Genomic DNA, 19,180 nt, shown 5'->3' on the forward strand with positions numbered 1-19,180 from the left:
AACACTTTTTTTTTTCTCTCCATACAAAATTAAGAGTAAATAATAAATTATTTGTCAACAAATATTAATATATTTCATTTCAAAATATGACCAAAAAAAATACAATTTTATTTTAAAAACTTTAGTTTTATTTAAATTCTACTAATAGTTAATATAGTTATATATTAATATTAAATATTGATATTCAGAAGAGTAATAGTAATTTCTGCATACTAGTGTTCATGAAGAAAACTTCTTATAAAACCTCATTAGGTCACATATTCAATTTCAGTCTTCTATGTATGGGGAAGTCTATATGCAACTATTTAATTAAATGGCTCAGTACCGTTTGGAATAGGTCAGAACTTAGAAATGCCACGTTTTATACTCCATTATCACCAATTTTAATATATTTACAAACTAGTATGAGACCCATGCATACGCACGGGCCTTTTTTTTTGTTGTTTGTGTTATTGTTGTTGTGTGTATTTTTGTCTTTATGGTATTGTTTGTAGTTATTTGCTTTAATTATTATTGTATAATTAATGTGATGCTGAATATAAGATAAAAATTGAAAAAAAGTACGAAGGTGTGATTTAGAAACGTGGCACCTGATTCATATTCACGTGAGTTAATTGTTTAATGTCTAAACATACGTAAAGTTGGTTATTATATATTATATTAAAATAATATGCATATGTATATATCGTTATTAAAATAAAATGTAGATATATTATGAATTTTTGTCCCGTGTAAAAGTATTATCTACATATAAATATTCAACTTAAAAAAAATGAAAAAAATACAAACATATTGTGAGATGATATGGTCTCTATTAAAAAAAAGTTAGAGTAACTTAAAATTGATGCTAAATTTTTTAAACAAAAATACATACAGGTGTTGTTATCAACGCAGACATTAAATCTAAAATATATTATGTAATATGTTTACGTACAAAATAAATACAACATGAAATTGATGTTAGAACGTATCGACCAAATACAAAGTTTAAACTAAAAGTTTAATTCCCATATGAATTCAGATTGATGACTTATAAAAGTATTTGAACTAATAATAATAGTAATGTTAATATCAATTTTAATGGTAATAATAATAATAATAATTATTATTATTATAATAATAACAATAATAATGTTAATGTCAATGCTAATAATAATAGTACTAACATTACCACTAATAATAATAATAGTAATAATAATAATGTTACTAATACTATTGTTAATATTAATTCAAATAATAATATGATTATATACAAAATATGTACATAATCGAAATATGGTCCCGTAAAAAATAAAAACATAATGTTAAAATTTGTAAATAAAAATACATGTAGATATTGACAAACACATACAAAACTACTGAAATAAATTGATATATAAAATCAAAGATATTATTATTATTTTAGATCATAAATATTAAAATTAAAAAATAACATTTGAATCAATATTGAAATATTAAAATAGTTAAAATTAATTACAAAACTACCACGTAATAAAAATTATTAATGCCAAAATGATAAAAAAAAAATATAATGCAGTTAAATATTCCAAAAGGATCTTATTCACATAGAACATGGTTAATGCCATAAAATTTTAAAAAAATAAAATAATAGAATGTAGTTAAATATTCCAGGAGGATCTTTGACATTGTTCCCAGGTAGCGGAGTGCCGTCTTGCATTGTCCAACTATCTGCATGAACCTTTTGCCCAATTTATACCAATGCATTAATCCTCACTTTGAACTCTTCATAGTCCCTCCGTGTCAACAAACATGAGAATAACAAATGCAGTCAATTATTGGTTGATGCCAAATAGAAGAAATGAAAGATGATAGGCAGCAATAAAGGATAAAACTTAGGTACAACTCTCTATGTTTTTAACATTATTATTCAATGAGTTGGATTTCATCTAAGTGACAATATTAATCTGTAATGCTAACATTTAGTATGTAAATTTTCTAGTAGAACTTTAACTCTGATAGAAGAACACCAAATATATAGTTTTAAATATTTATAAATTTTCTGATAGAAGAACTTCAGAAACTACTTTAAATATATAGTTTTATAATGATAAATTATAAAAATATTTACTTGGCAGACTAAAACATTAACATCAGAATAGGAGAAATATGGTGGATCATTTCTACAAGCTATTTTAAAGAACTTATGGTTTAAAGCATAGAGGAACATGATTCTCCAAGTAAGTTACACTACTCTTTCACTATTTTAAGCTCATCCATGGGCATCTCATTTCAAAATGTTATTAGGAAAGGGGGCGCTTGATTTCTTCACCACCATTTTCAATCAAATTAACTCTATTAATTCCAAAACTAAACCATGCATGCTTCAATATAACTCAAGAATGAGAGTTTCTGAAGAGACATACCGGGTGATACTGAATCATTATATTCAAAATTGTCAAACAGATAGCCTCTAATAACTTTGGATCTTCCACTTTTACACCACAATCACCGTAAACAAAGCTCCATTAATACAATCAATCAAAGGGTTACATAGGTCAATTATAAAGGTTGTTTCAATGTAAATAGTGGACATGATTAGAAAAGCTTTCCCGGTTTAGTAACCATCTAGAACTTTCAAGCCTACCTTTTTTTTCCTGTTTTCCTTTTAAACAAATAATTGATTCTAGAATACAGTTCTTACGCTTTTGTAACGGAAAACTTGTTGTGCTTGCCAGAAGAATCCAAAAACACATTTGCCTTAACAACATTCAGCCCCAAGTCTTTCAACGTATTCATCTGCAACAGTGGTTATAATCAGTTCTAGTAATACTGTTGGTATAAATCTGTCACACCAGCATAGCCATGGGAAAATGAGCAGGATATTGTTGCTGAAGTCAAATTATCAAGTAAATCCGGAACTTGTAGAATTGGATCCCACAATTTCTCATTGTGTTCCTTCTTCTACTTTTGTATATATATACTTTGCACATATTTTGCCAACAGTGTTCCAAGACAGACAAGAATGGATCAATTTTCATCCTCTGTTAAGGAAGCAAAGGAAAAAGGCCTGAACTTGTATCCATCACCATGGTAAAATTTGTTCTGAAATTCCACCCAGTGAAGACACAAGGCGTGAAGAAAAGCACTGAGACTCTCCATCATTAATAGTATAAAGGCAGTTGCAAAGGAAAAGACAGCTAGTCCCAGTAACCGAATGATAAGATTGTCATACCTGTTATAATTGCAGCCAGCGATGATATCAACAATTGAAAATTAAAAACTGATACTAAAAACGATAAATGCCAAAAAGGGAATGCAAACTTACCAGAATTTGCAAATGGCTCGTGCAAACTACATTACATAGAAGGCTCGACTGGTTTAATTAAGATAATTTTGTCAGCCATATGCACATGATATGTTCAAAATTACTCTGCACCATTAAAATACCTTACTGACTTATCCGAGTTTCTAACTGTCAGCAACAATGTTGCTCATTCCATACCATGATCTTAATCTAGGAATACTAATACATCAAAACTAATGCATGTTATTGCCATACAGATCAAACATAAAACAGTACTTCAAAATAACAAAATCAAGCAATTTTTTGATAAATATAAATGATGCTATTTACATACAAAAAAAATATAAAAACAGTACTTCCTCTGTGTTCACACCAAAAAAATCACATCTTCCCGATGTTGTACTTTGAGTCTTCTCTGCTCAAAAGATCAAGTTTGGTTTTGTGGACTATGAAAACCTTCCTTTATTTACTTTTCATGATAACCATTCAGAAAGCTTTAATTATAAATTACAATTTTTTCTATAACAGGAGATAGTATGTTATATTAACGAAATAGTGTGAATCAAACTCACCCCCAAGCAAGTAGCAGGACTTTCTCATAAAAAACAGTAGAAAGTTCTGAGTGAACCAAGCTGCACCGTGGTAAAAAATATCAACCAAGGATTAATATTTTTAATAAAATAAGGACCCAAGACAAATGAGTAAATCATAGCTAACCAAACCTTAATGCCCAAAGTCGTAGATATGAGGCCGTATTTGAAACTGAACCTAGAACAAACTCAATGGAGTGAATCATTTGGTGAACGAAGACTTCTGTGAAATTGAACTCATCGTCATGTTGCCTGGTAGAACCTGGTTCCATCTCAAGATCAACCTCAAAGGAATTAAGCACACCGTAAGTGCGTCCTTGAAATCTCTATATTATCATAAAGGTAAAAGATTAGTAATCTTCATAAACTCCTGACACTTCTTTAATAAGTAACTGGTAACAGAAGTATAGGACAGGGAAACTGTGTAGCTAAATATTGTCTGTATAGCCATTAGAGGTTGTAAGTGATTTGAAAGTTGCATATTTTAGTCTTTAGAAAAATGATCTTATGATGGACCTCAGAGAGAATTAACTTGACAACCTAAGCAAACATAACAACAAAACCAACTAAAAAGACAACAAACATAAATAATCCCAAATCCAAAACTGAAAAAAAAGATAACAACAAAGATTACTTCTTTGACCACACAATTGAACGAAATAAAAGCTTCATGAGAGGGTATTTGTGTCAGAAACGGGAATGAATCATATCACCCTTTCTTACCATGGCAGGAATCATATCACCCTGAAAAAAAAAGCATAAAAATAGCAACACATAAAGCAGCAACACATAAAACAACATCACAATTGCATTACCTTCTGATCCAAAAGAATCAACTCCATATGACGACTATTATCCCGGTTTTGAACAAACCACAAGTCTTTCACTCTAACAGCAAGTTTCAATGTTTCTTTCTTGTCATCAATATCTTTGATGAGATCAAGTTTTCTTGCCATCAGAAGATACAAACACAACCTACACCAAGTTAAAACACAAAGAACGTAATAACACCAACTACAGAATCGGACAAAAAAATAACAGCCACCCTTAACGGAAAGAACAAACGGAAACCATACCTCATAAACTCAAAAACACAAAATACATACCTGGCAAACCATACAAAACTGAAACAACAAAAAAAAATGAAGAAAACTACAAAATCACAGAATACATACCTGGTAAACCATACAAAAATGAAACAACAAAAAAAAAAACGAAGAAAACTACAAAATCACAGAATACATACCTGGTAAACCATACAAACTGAAACAACAAAAAAAATGAAGAAAACTACAAAATCAAATCTGAACCAACTAAAAAGACAAAAAATCTAAATAATCCCAATATCCAAAACTCAAGAACCAAAAATAACACAAACCCACGACGAACTCAGAAAAGAAAATAAAATAAAGACTCAACCACAAAAACCAAAGAAATGGAAGACCTTAAGAAGATGGGTTAAGATACTGCAGAACAAAGATGGAAAACTGAGGAAGAAGAAACTGCAGAACCCAACTCAAACAATTTTTGAAATACACAACAATGAACTTTGTACGCAAAGGAATTGAGCAAAGCAACTGAGAGCATTAATTAATCCATGCAAATCAATCAAATCATGCAGTACTCCTCCATCTAAGGCGGGAAAACGAAAATGACTTCTTTGGCCACACAATCGAACAAAATCCAAGCTTCATCGTAGGGGTACATTGGTCAGAAACGAAAATGACAATGGGCAGATGACAGAAGAAGCAAAGTTACCAAAAAACCTTAAAATGGGACAACTGTCAAGAATGTAAGTGGGGGTATTGGGGTCTTTTCCAGAGGGCATTGTTTTCATATATTTTAGATATTAACTTTATTTGTGGAATAATTAGTGGCTGCTGGAAAAAGAGAACCATCTTATAGAAAATATAGGACCTATTGTACTTTTAATACTAAACCTACTTCTTATTTTATACAAAATTATTTTCATTTTATTTTATTTGTATACTCGGATATGAATTTTAGTTATAATTATTTAAAGAGGAAAATAGTGCATTAAAAAATTATTAAATAGTAATTAATTTTAAAGATAAAAAATTAATTATTATAATTGTTAATTTAAATATTCATTCATAAATTAAAAATTAATAATATTTAAAATAATCTCGAATAAACTATAATAATCTCAAATTTTCTTTTAACATTAAATTTCAAAATTTTAACTACAAAAATTAATGTTTAAATTAATCTCTAATTTAAAAATTTACAACTATTAAAAATCTATCTTTTGTTTCTTTTAATTTGGAAAAGGAATATCTTGTTTTAGTTCTGTCTTCATATTTTACATTTTTTTTTACAAAAATATGAAGGCAGAAAAAAAGTCTTTGGTTCCGTATTAATTTTTTTACAAAAAAAAAAATAGTGTCGGTCTACTTGATACTTTTCATGAAAATTCAAAAAAATATACATTTCATCTCTAAAATTTAAATTTAATTTGGAAATGGTCCTTAGTTAAAATTTGATTACTATTTGGTCCATACACATTCAAAATTATTGTTAAAATATAATAACAATACTACTATTAATAATAACAACATTATATAATAATAATATTATTATCATATAATTATTAACAATAATATTATTATATATTAATAATAAATAATAATATTAATATATCAATAATAATATTAATAATTATATACCAATAATATAATTATATTATTAATAATATTAATATTATTATTATATAATCTTATTAATTACTAATATTAAAAATAAATAATAATATTATTAAGAAATAATATTATATAATAATAATAATATTATTATTATTGTTATTAATAGTAGTAACAGTAGTATTATTATTATTATATAATTATTATTCAATGTGTATGGATTAAAAAGTCACAAAATTTTGACCAAAGATCATTTCTAACTTAAGTTTAAACTTCAGAGACCAAAAACATTTTATTTTTATTGTTCGTGAAAAGTGGCTAGGTCGACACTAATTTTTTATTTTATAAATTAAATTAAATAACCATATGGCACACCATTTGTTATTTTTAATGTCATCCAAAAATAAGGACAAAAACAATGATTTTGAAAGTACATGATCAAACAATAACTAAGTTTCAACCAAGGATCATCTCTAAATTTAGACCAAACTTGAGGACAATTGCCGGCAATATATATATATATATATATATATATATATATATATATATATATATATATATATATATATATATATACATAAAATATTTTTACTTTTTTTTCTTTTTTTTTCTTACTAAGGACCATGTGAGTAAAAAAAAAACTATTACTAACAGAAACGAAATTAAAAATGATCAAATTTAGACTTGTTTAATCAGATGTAATACGTGAATGTGACAGATATATTTTAATTTTGGCTTGAGCATTTGAAAATTTTTGTTATATCTTTTTATCATTAAAGATCTACAGAAGCCATTTTAATGCATAACAATATTTTATTTTCAAATCTTGTGTTTTTTAATGAATTTTTGAAGAGAAGTGACATATGTGTGTTTTTTTTTATTATTATTTATTTAAGATAATGTTTTGGAGGAAAAAAGTGTAAAAAAAAAACTAATATAGGATTGGACAAACTATAGTCTAAATCTTATATTGATTTTTTTACTGTCTTTTAATTGTATATTTAAAATGCATTATTTTGATATATTAAAAATATGGATTTCAATATTTAAAAATATTAAAATTAATATATTAACACAAAAAATCCAGTAGAAAAATTGAATTTAAGTTAAGTTTAGATAATTTTTAACTAAATAGAGGGATAACAAAAATAAATATTCCAAATTTTACTATTTAACATTGAGATGACTTTTTACTTTTCCCTTTTCTCTATTATATTCTTATTATTGTTGTTATTATTATTATTACAAAAATACAATTTAACTAAAAAATTATAAACCATAAACTTTATGCTTTACATTCATCCTTTGTTTTTTTTTCCATAGGACAATTTAAAACATTAATTACCAAAGTGATGCACTTTTTTTTTTAAATTTTCAGCGGAGGTAAGTTGTGAAAGAATAGGACGACTTTGTCATGAATAAATCATGTGAAAGTAACACAATTTTAGTTAAATAGAGCTGAAGTCGTACCAAATCACAACAACTTTTATGCATATGAGAAAAGTCATTACAGTTTGAGACAATTTCCCTAAAAGTTAATTACTAGAATAAGCAAAGTAGTGCAATAATGGTATGACTTCAGTTATACAAAGTCTTGCCATAATGGTACGACTTTGTTGAATCAATATCTTCATGTTGGAGTTGTGACTCACTGTAAATAAAATTTTTACTTTTCAGTTATTTATGATATTATTATTAAATTGAATAAAGAAGTTGAAATTTTGTTGTATATAAATTATACAAGAATAAAATAAATATGATGATGAAGAAAAGAAAAAGTTTTCTTAATAAGAAATACATAATAAAATATTTTTGTGGATGACATATATTAAAATTAAAGTGAACAAAGTCGTTAAACTGAAGTGATGAGAGTTACATAAAATAAAATTTCATTGTCTATTTGGACAATTGCTTCTGTTGTGACCAATATTTCTACAAAAAGAAATATTTATTTGGTTTATTTGGCAGTGACGGTCCATTTCGTTGTGGATACGAGTTGTAGTTTGTCTTCCTAGATTGTTTTGTCGCATGTGGGGGTCAGACATTAAATTTGGCCAGTATAGATACTTTTTCTGGGCCTACAAAAAATGTATTTGCAACTTCTTCGTCAACACCTCCATCCATATATCCCACATCCTTCCAACAATATTATTGGCCTACAATGTCGCCACAAATGGCGAAAGATGCCAACCAAAGACAACAAGATGCCAACCAAAGACAACAAGATGAAGATAATGATGACGACGATCTAGTTCAAATCCTTCAAATAAGACCTAGACAACAACGAAGAAGACCTCCTTGTGGCACGGACATGAGCTTGTCTCTGGTCTCGAATGCTTGAGCCAGAGCTAGTGGACTGCTCTAAATATCACAAAAGTATAAATAAATCCAAATAAACAAAGACCATTTGCAAAACTAGTCATGGAAGCTATAAGGACCATGCCAGCTAGTAATAATCAGGTAAGTAGGTATAAAAATTCATTACAGTAGAAGACAAAGATGAGATTGTCATTATTTCAAATAGCTTACATGCACTTCAACCCTCGGGTTTAAATGGGTATGAAGTAAACTTAAACCTACCAAGATGATTGTAATTTACAAGCATTTCACCCACTACTTCAATAACCCTTCTTCTGATGTTTCTACTTTGATCACATCAAACAAAAAACACAAGCTTGCAGCACGGTGTAACAAATAATCGTTTGACAATCTTGATGAACTACATTTTGCTGCAAAAAGTAAAACCCTTTTGTTTTGACAATCAAATTTCAAGTAAAAGCACAGGAATTGTCTTCATTTCTGTCATAATACTACTGGCATTTGAAAACTAGTTGTCCTTTCAGAAAATTCTGAATTGAATATTTTCAACACTCCAGTAAACTTATCATATAGAGAAACCCCATTACAATAAATGCTCATAATTGAAAGCATAATTATGAGGGAAGAGTAGAGTACCTTCCTCTGGTGCCAATTCTTAGGAGAGCAACCTTAGTCTGTGAAGTTTGTTGCTCAATGGCAAGAGAAGCCCTGATGCTGCCACATTTGGAAAACTGTGAAGTTCTGATTTTGAAAGATGGGAACACCACAGCAGAACAAAGGGTCTCCATTTCACAATTTCAATTGCCACTGCACTATGAAATATAGCTAAATAGATAGATAGCATAATGTATGAATATGAGTAATATGAACAAAAAGTATATGATTTGATCTCTTAGATAAAGAAAGAGATATGATAGGGTCCTACCCTAGCCAATGCAAGTAGTTCATTATGTATGTGTCCCCATAAAGTAAAAGGATATGTGGAATGCAACATTCAGTTTCTAACTGTTATATTTGGGAGATGGTCCTACTAGTGGTGTGTACTTGTACATATTATCTAATAGAAATTCACCCCATTAATAATTTATTGAGTTTCTCAAATTTATTTTTAAATAACTTTACAAAAATATAAAATCAAATAAAATTTTATATTAAAATATAAGTCTAATAATATTGTATAGTGTTTCGGGGGTAGGGACCAAGAGTCTACTAAGAACCTCTTCGATCTTACTCCTCTTCTTGAAAATCTCCTCTTCTCACAACTGCAATAACTTCTTCTCCAAGAAATTCACTTCCTCGCTCGATCGGTCGAACAGACGATCGGGGTACCTGTCTAAAAGACTCCTATGCTTAAGTCAGTTAATGAACCCGATCGGTGTATCAGTATAACTGCCGTAATAAATGCGAATTAAAGATCCTCACCAACCTACCGTTGGGCCCTATTTATAGTTTCCGGTGTGGACCTGTGATTAGGATTTCTTAATCACGGCCCAATGATCCTCTAATCAAGATTACTGACTTGTTTAACGTTAATTAATCCAATTGACTGGTGTCGTTTGGCCGTTCGACCGATGGCCGCTTGACTAGGCTGGTTATCTTCTGATTTTAACAAGTGAATAATTCATCTTTATAACTGATCGACCGATGGTCACATGTAAAGCGCTACGCGAATCACTTAGGAGGCTGATCGACCGATCGACCTGGTGGCTGATCAAACGATTGTTCTTTATAAGTTAAGGCACTGTTCGTGTGGGACCGAACTACCGATGGTCCTTTGTGGAGTAATGCGTAATTAATATATAGGTCGATCGACCGATAGTCCCTTACGATATAATACATGATTCATTTGTGAGGCCGATTGACCGATGGTTCCTTACGATATAATATGTGGTTCGTTTGCGAGACAGATCGACCGATGGTCCCTTACGTTATAATACGTGGTTCATTTGTGAGACCGATCGACCGATGGTCCTATACAGTTCATCCGTGAGATCGTTCGACCGGTGGATATGTTTTATATGCGAGCCCTCCCAGCCTTGTTCGATGGACTGGAGGACTGGGCATGGCCGATGGCCCGATGGGGCGTACAGTACATATAGTAAAATATTAAAGAAAATAAATTTTAATTTTAAAAAGAAAATTTAATAAATTGTATCACAAAGTATAATATTTTAAAAAGTTAATTTCTTTATAAACAACTTTAATTTCATAATTCTAAACACATAAATTTATACAATTTAATTATAAATTAAGTTTTACTTGTTAATGTTTCTCTTCTTAGTAACTTTATTTTGTTACTTTTATTAGGAAAACTATATGGGTGAAGGTGCGTCATAACCTATGGGTCAAGGTGGCCCACCATGGGTTTTGATCGGGTTGGATTGAAATTTTTTTACAAATTTTAGTACGAATTAATTTTTAATTCGGTACACAAAAAACATTGTTCATCCGAGTTGAACCTGTGGTGAGCCAGTTTGGCTCACCAACCCACACACAAATAAATGATCACATAATTTTTTTGTATTGTGGTTGAGTAGGACTATTTTTTTTAGCTAACATACTGGATCGACAAATGCAAATATAATATTTTTGTGATTTTTGTTTGTATTCGGTGTTGAACATTACTTTGAATTGTATATGGATTGTATTGAAGTTTACCTATATTTTAATCACAATTATAGTTTAGTTTTTTCGGGACTAGAAGAAAAAAGTTGTATATTTCTAATTAAGTGAGTCACTGAACTAATTCGTTTAATTTACCATTCCGTGGTAGGCCGGACCGGATTCAAATTTTTTGTCTCACTAATAAATGAGCCAAATTAAGTTGACTCACTGAGTGATCAATCTGTAGTGAGTCGGAAGGATAACTCGTTTTAACAACTCTAAATATGTATGCATAACTTAAATATCATGTATATTTTTTCACTAAAACTTGTATCCGTAGTACATGTATCCATTAAAAGTATTCGTTTAACATTTAGTGCATATTTATTAATCAAAAACATTAAACTTTTTCATCAACCGTGCTTTTATCCTATCTAGACTTACATAGGGATGGCAAAAATACCCGTGCCCGCGGATATCCGCAGATAAAATCCGCGATGGATAATTACTACCCGCGGGTATTTATTACCCGCAGGTAGCGGGTAGCGGGTATTTTAATACCCGCTTATAAACAGGTCGGGTACGGGTATCATACTATCCGTACCCGCGAGTACCCGTTACCTGCAAAAAAATTAAAATTAAAATTTAATTTATATTTTATTAAGTTAAATTTAATTAAAATTAGACGTAACAGTATATTTTATTATGTCAAATTTAATTATAATTATAATTATAATTATAATTATAATTTAATTTAATTTATATTTTATTTTTATAATTTGATATTAAAAAATTTATAAAATACACATTTTTTTAAATATTTGCGGGTATCGAGTATCCATGGGTACCCGCGGATTTTAAAAATATCCGCGGGTATTTTTTAAACGGATACCCGGCGAGTAAACGGGCGGGTAGCGGTCGGATTTTTTTTTTAGCGGGTCGGGTACGGGTATCATACTATCCATGTCCGACCCGACCCGTTGTCATCCCTAGACTTACAAGGTCACATATGAATAATGTAAAACTCTTTGAAGTATTCAATTTTTTTAGTGTAGAAAGGGAATATATATATATATATATATATATATATATATATATATATATATATATATAATAAAAAATATGGAGTAATGAAAAGAAAGGTTAAATGAGTACTATAAATACAATCTTAGTATTAATAATTGTTAAGATGAGTTTATGCATTATTAGTAAAATAAAAACTTCAATATACTTATGAATTTAAGAGGGCTATATGTATCTAAACTACATATTTATATACATATATATACATGACAACTTAAAAAGGAAAAAATCATTTCTAGAAATATATTTCATATTTATTTCTAGTATACTATGATATTTGTACAGTATGCCCAGTCGGTCAGTCGGCATACTGACCCTCAGGACACCAACGGTCTCACGGGTAAGCGAACAACTACGTAGCATCATTAAAGGACCATCGGTCGAACGAATAACAGATAAAACATCAGACCATCGGCCAAACGGTTGAATATACAAGCACACGATCGAAACATTTTCATGTCCATCGGTCCATCGGTTTAACTGCAGCGATGGACCATCTGACCCAAAGGACCATCGGTCCATCGGTATAACAGCAGCAACGGACCTTTTGGCCCAAAGGACCACCGGTCCCTCGGTACATCAGCAACGATAGCGTCGGCTGATTTTATAGGAACATCTAACGGTCGATCGGGTAAACGTATCCATAGCTTGTTCAAAGCACAACGTCGTCAACCCAATCAAGCGACCATCGGTCGCACGGTCATATAGCTTAAGCCATGATTATTCGCTAAACGAGTCAATAATCTTCATTAAGGAGTCATTGGGCCGAGATTAAGAAACCCTAATCGCGGGCCCATGTTGAAAGCTATAAATAGGGCCCAGAGGTAGGTTGGTAAGGACATTAATTACGCATTTATTACAACTGATTTCCGATAAACCGACCGGCCCCCTTTCTGACTTAAGCATCGGAGTACTTTAGACAGGTACCCCGATCGTCATCCCAACCGATCGAGCTGAGGAGTGGATTTCATTGAAGTTACTGAGAAGAAGAAAGAGGACGCTAAGCTTAGAGATTCTCGTAGTAGGCTCTTGGTCCCTACACCCCGAAACAATATTGTATTGTATGTACGAGTGTTAATTGAATTTGTCTTTATAAATATTGTCTAAATTAGTCTTTATTTTGATAAAAAATTTTTGAAGACCGGTATGAGTATAAAAAAATATCTAATATTTTAAATTGTATACGGAGATAAGGATGATTATATATATATATATATATATATATATATATATATATATATATATATATATATATATTATGTTTCTGTTCCAATGCTCCTTCCGGTCATCTCCGTTTCAGTTTTAAGTTACTAAATAAATTATGTTAAATTTTTCTTTAATTATTTTTAAAATTTATCTTTAAGACATATATTTGACCAATTTTATTCTTTCATATAATTATTTCATATTTATTCAATTATTATTCTATATTTTTATTTGATATTTATATTATTATAATTTATTTTTATATTTGATATTAGATAAAAAAAAGTATATCTTTCGAATAATATCAAGATGATGAATAATTAATATTTTGGGACGAGAATAAAAATACTTAAACCTGTATACCTGGTCAGTTCTAGTATTGCCTATTTCAATCAACTGCAAACTTTTTATGTGCAACATTATCTCTTGGCTGTCAACATTCAATTATTACAATTGTAAAATAAAATATAACAAATAAACATATATTATAAAACTATAAAAAACTTTTAACCACAATTTTTTTCTTGTCTCATCAAAGATAGTAAATTCATTTTTTGCTTCATAATGTCAAACAAAATCATCCACAACTTAAGTACTAGACTTTTGAAAAAATGTCATTAAATACTTTTATGCAAACATCTAACTTATTATCAAAGCACACCAGAGTATCAAAAACCACATCTTTTTTTATCCCAAATAGTAAACATTAAATTAGTAGAATTCCTTGCAAACTTATTCCACAAAATTACATACAAGAACACCTATTGACTTTTCATTTCCTTAAATCTTCATTACATTATTCAAGTCATCAATAAAGTCTCAATATTTAATTTTATTAATGATATTCACACTACATTCATAAAATCACATTTTCATCACTTTAATGACTAATATCTTTATACCATCCTCTCAAAATCATCAAGATTCATCATCAATTTTAGATTTAATTAAAAAACTCAAGACACAAAATTAATTAATTATATATATATATATATATATATATATATATATATATATATATATATATATATATATATATATATATATATATATATATATAGTGAACAAAGTGACATCATAAATATCTTTTCATTGAAATAACGTAAATTTGTTTGATATTTATTTAAGCAAAATAAGTAAATATATTACAAAACAAAACTATGATCTCTCACATTGATAACTTAAAAGTATAAACACATTTCACTATGACAAATCATTGATGGACTCTGGAATGTCAGTAAACTGAAATGTTAAAGTTTATTTGGACACCTGACACCTATTCAAACTAAACAAGAAGTATATGTATATAAATCTATCTTATAACTTGCATGTCAATTTCAACTAATTGAAACTAAGTTGGTATTTAGGTGATTTATCAGGAGTGAATAGACCAAAATGTCTCTCAGATTCCGCACCTTGCTTGTTATTTTCATCAAACATCGCAAACAAGTAAGTCTCTATAGGCCCACCTGGTCTCTTCGGAGTTCCACTCCCACTCTTTGCATGATTAATCAAATTTGCATAGTAAGTGGCTGCATTTTGTGTTGAAGCTCCATCTCCACCTTCAGATGGCCACCCACTCTCAGAAACAACAATCTTCACATCAGATGCTCCCACTTTCTCAAGAGCAGCATATATTGAGTCAAGCATTGCATCAAACAGGTTCTGGTACCCAACACTGTTCGTGCCTTGCTGGGTGAAAAGAGCATATTCGAGAGGAATGTTTTGTTGATCACCAATGTAAGCAAAGTAAGGGTAAATGTTTGCAAGAAGTGGGGCTCCATTGCTTTTCAAGAAATCAACAATGGGTCCCATGTATGACTGTGAATTGAAAACTCCATCATTGGGTGGGTAGGGGTTGGAAATCAGGGTTGAGTCTATTGCTGTGGAGACTTTGATTTGATCTTGCAAATTGGCTGAGGAAATTGCATTGTGAATGTTGGTCATTGCAGGCAAAATATATTGAGCCTCATTGTAATCTGGACGAATTTCGTTTCCCACTGCTATGTACCTGAAATTCACGTCTTGTGCGTAGGGTACGATGTTTGTGTTCACCCAATCCATGGCAGCGTTTTGGTCTGTCATGGATTGAAGAGATTCCCTAGCCACGTCCATGATCACCTCAATGTCTGAACCTTTGAGAGCTTCGAGGGTTTCTGGTTGTGGAAAATATATACGCATTTTATCTATGCCATTGCTTTTGTATAGATCAACAACTTCTTGCTTTGATGGTAAAGAATCACCAAGTTGTCCATAGCAAACTCCTATTGATTCAGTAACTGCGTAATGTTTAACCAACACGGTAAATCAATAATTCAATAGTATATAAGAAAGAATATCGTTATAATATATTGAATAATAAATTATTCTAGAAATAATATTCTTCCCTCTCTTACTTATTTGTCTTTAAAAAAAGTGCTTGAAAAAGAATGAGTATTTAAATTATTTTATTTTAGACTTCTAAATTATATGAAACTACTCGACATTCTAAATTATATGAAACTACTCGACATTAAATTATTTAACTGATGTTATGTAACATGATAGTTATAAATTTTTTAATAAGTTTAATATATGATTTTATATTAATACATATAAGATGCTAAATATGTGATTTATACTCTAAGGACAATCTATTTAATGGTAGATTTTTTCATAATAATTAAATAGAAAGTTATCTATTGTATAACTTATAATATTACTATACTTTTATTCTTTATCATATACATGTATGTCTATGGAGCATGTTAAATGATAGATCTTGTATGTCTTATTTTTTTGTAATAGATAATTTTCTATTTTGAAATGGAAACTATTCATCCAATTCATTAAATAATTAATAAAAGATATTTTCTTACCAATTTTTATACAACAATGTGAAAATTTAAATAATCAACAAACAAATAATTTAATACAATGTCAGCTATGGTGTACAGTATGAGATTGTTAAAATTTTAACAATTAAAGTCTCAATTTTGGCGGTTAATTTAAAATTATATAGTGAAAGTTTTTCATATTTTATAGAATTTTCTTTTTGTAAATGTTTTTATGGGACTTTACAGAATTTACAGCAAAAATATGTAAAAAAATTCTTATTTCTTGTGATCCTTTTAAAACAATGTACTTGAAAATTTTAAAAAAATGTAAAAATCATGTTAGTGTTACTATTTTTTTTTGTTAAATATGTTTTTAGTCCCTTCACTTTTAGTAAAAATTGGGATTAGTCCATCATCAAAATCTTAACGTAATTTAGTCCCCCAACTTTAGATATGTCAGGATTTAGTCATTTTAACCCTATTTTGTTAAGTTTTTTTTATTAACGTTTCAAATAACGTTTTTTTTATTAATGATTGTTCTAAATTATGTAAACAATTCAAATATCAACTTGAAATGCATTTTGAGTTGTCAACAAAAATTAACTCAGCAAAGTTAGGAGTTAAAATTTGTTAACGTGTTAAACAATATCTCACACAAACATTTGAATTAGAACGCGTTAAACAATGTAAACAATTCAAATGTGACATGTCAAACAAATTTAACTTTTGATTAGTAGAATTATATATATTTATTTACTTTAAAAGTTTGATGACCAAATTGTATCAAACTTTAAAACAGAAATGAATTTCAATTTAATATCAAAAGTTAAAGATTAAAAATATATTTGTCCTTAATATATATCTATATTTATCAATGAATATTTTTATGAAGAATTCATTACAATGTCAATGAGATACCTTTGCCTGAATTCTTCTTAAAAATAAGTAATATTTTGTATTCAATACTTGAGTTATTAAACTTGCATTTGTATACTCAAAAATATTTAATAAAACAGTAAAAAGAATGAAAGAGGAGCATAGAGACCTGTAATGGAAGATAATATTCCAAGAAGAAGAAGCACCAATATCGCAGACATTTGTGAGTTGGTTCTATGAAACATATGAATATTAATGTATGAAGATAACACAATTGTTCTATGTTTTTCTCTTTCCATAACCTCTATTTATATGCATGAAGTGCTTATTACCAAACAAACAAAACCTTTGACTTTAGCCCCTTCAATCACTTATTCACTCTTCAAATTTCTTCGATTATCTACCACTAATTTCGGCCATGGACATAATTGGAATTGAAAAATCATATGAACACTTTTTTTTTTCTCTCCATACAAAATTAAGAGTAAATAATAAATTATTTGTCAAAAAATATTAATATATTTCATTTCAAAATATGACAAAAAAAAATACAATTTTATTTTAAAAACTTTAGTTTTATTTAAATTCTACTAATAGTTAATATAGTTATATATTAATATTAAATATTGATATTCAGAAGAGTAATAGTAATTTCTGCATACTAGTCTTCGTGAAGAAAACTTCTTATAAAACCTCATTAGGTCACATATTCAATTTCAGTCTTGTATGTATTGGGAAGTCTATATGCAACTATTTAATTAAATGTCTTAGTACCCGTTTGGAATAGGTCAGAACTTAGAAATGCCACGTTTTACACTCCATTCTCACCAATTTTAATATATTTACAAATATTAAATTTATTTGTGGAATAATTAGTGGCTGCTGGAAAAATAGAACCATCTTATAGAAAATATAGGACCTATTGTACTTTTAATACAAAATTATTTTTATTTTATTTTATTTGTATACTCGAATATGAACTTTAGTTAGAATTATTTAAAGAGGAAAATAATGCATTAAAAAATTATTAAATAGCAATTAATTTTACAGATAAAAAATAATTAATTATTATAATTATTAATTTAAATATTCATTTATAAATTAAAAATTAATAATATTTAAAATGATCTCGAATAAAATATAATAATTAGTTTGTAAATTAGAATCTAAAATTTTCTTTTAACATTAAATATCAAAATTTTAACTACAAAAAATAATGTTTAAATTAATTTCTAATTTAAAAATTTACAACTATTAAAAATCTATCTTTTGTTTCTTTTAATTTGGAAAATGAATATTTTGTCATGCATTATAAACTATTTACAAAATGAAAACAATACCAAATCATCTTTATCAAATATAAAATGAAATTAAGGTAACTTTATAAAATGTGTTGCTGTTCACCTTTATACTTGTTTTAGTTCTGCCTTCGTATTTATACGTATTTATATAATATATATATATATATATATATATATATATATATATATATATATATACGAAATATATTTTTAACTTTTTTTTCTCTTTTTTTCTTACTGAAGGACCCTGTAAGTAAAAAAACAAAAAGAAAAAAAACTTTTACTAACAGAAACGAAATTAAAAATGGTCAAATTTACACTTGTTTAATCAGATGTAATATGTGACAGATATATTTTAATTTTGGCTTGAGCATTTGAAAATTTTTATTATATCCTTTTATCATTAAAAATCTATAGAAGCCATTTTAATACATAATATTTTATTTTCAAATCTTGTGTT

The 19,180-nt window shown here is 28.5% G+C and overlaps 1 protein-coding gene across 1 annotated transcript; it reads right to left on the bottom strand.

Moving 5' to 3' along the window:
• Positions 1-14,908: 14,908 nt before the first annotated feature.
• LOC114170120 (glucan endo-1,3-beta-glucosidase-like) lies at positions 14,909-16,213 on the bottom strand. The gene is made up of 2 exons (XM_028055607.1): positions 16,207-16,213; positions 14,909-16,006 (listed from the first exon to the last, which is right to left on the bottom strand). The coding sequence occupies exons 1-2, from the start codon at positions 16,211-16,213 to the stop codon at positions 15,069-15,071; spliced, it is 945 nt and encodes a 314-aa protein (XP_027911408.1). The 3' UTR covers positions 14,909-15,068.
• Positions 16,214-19,180: the final 2,967 nt, after the last annotated feature.

Source organism: Vigna unguiculata, chromosome 11 (genome assembly GCF_004118075.2).
Source record: "Vigna unguiculata cultivar IT97K-499-35 chromosome 11, ASM411807v1, whole genome shotgun sequence".
Classification (NCBI taxonomy): Eukaryota; Viridiplantae; Streptophyta; class Magnoliopsida; order Fabales; family Fabaceae; genus Vigna; species Vigna unguiculata.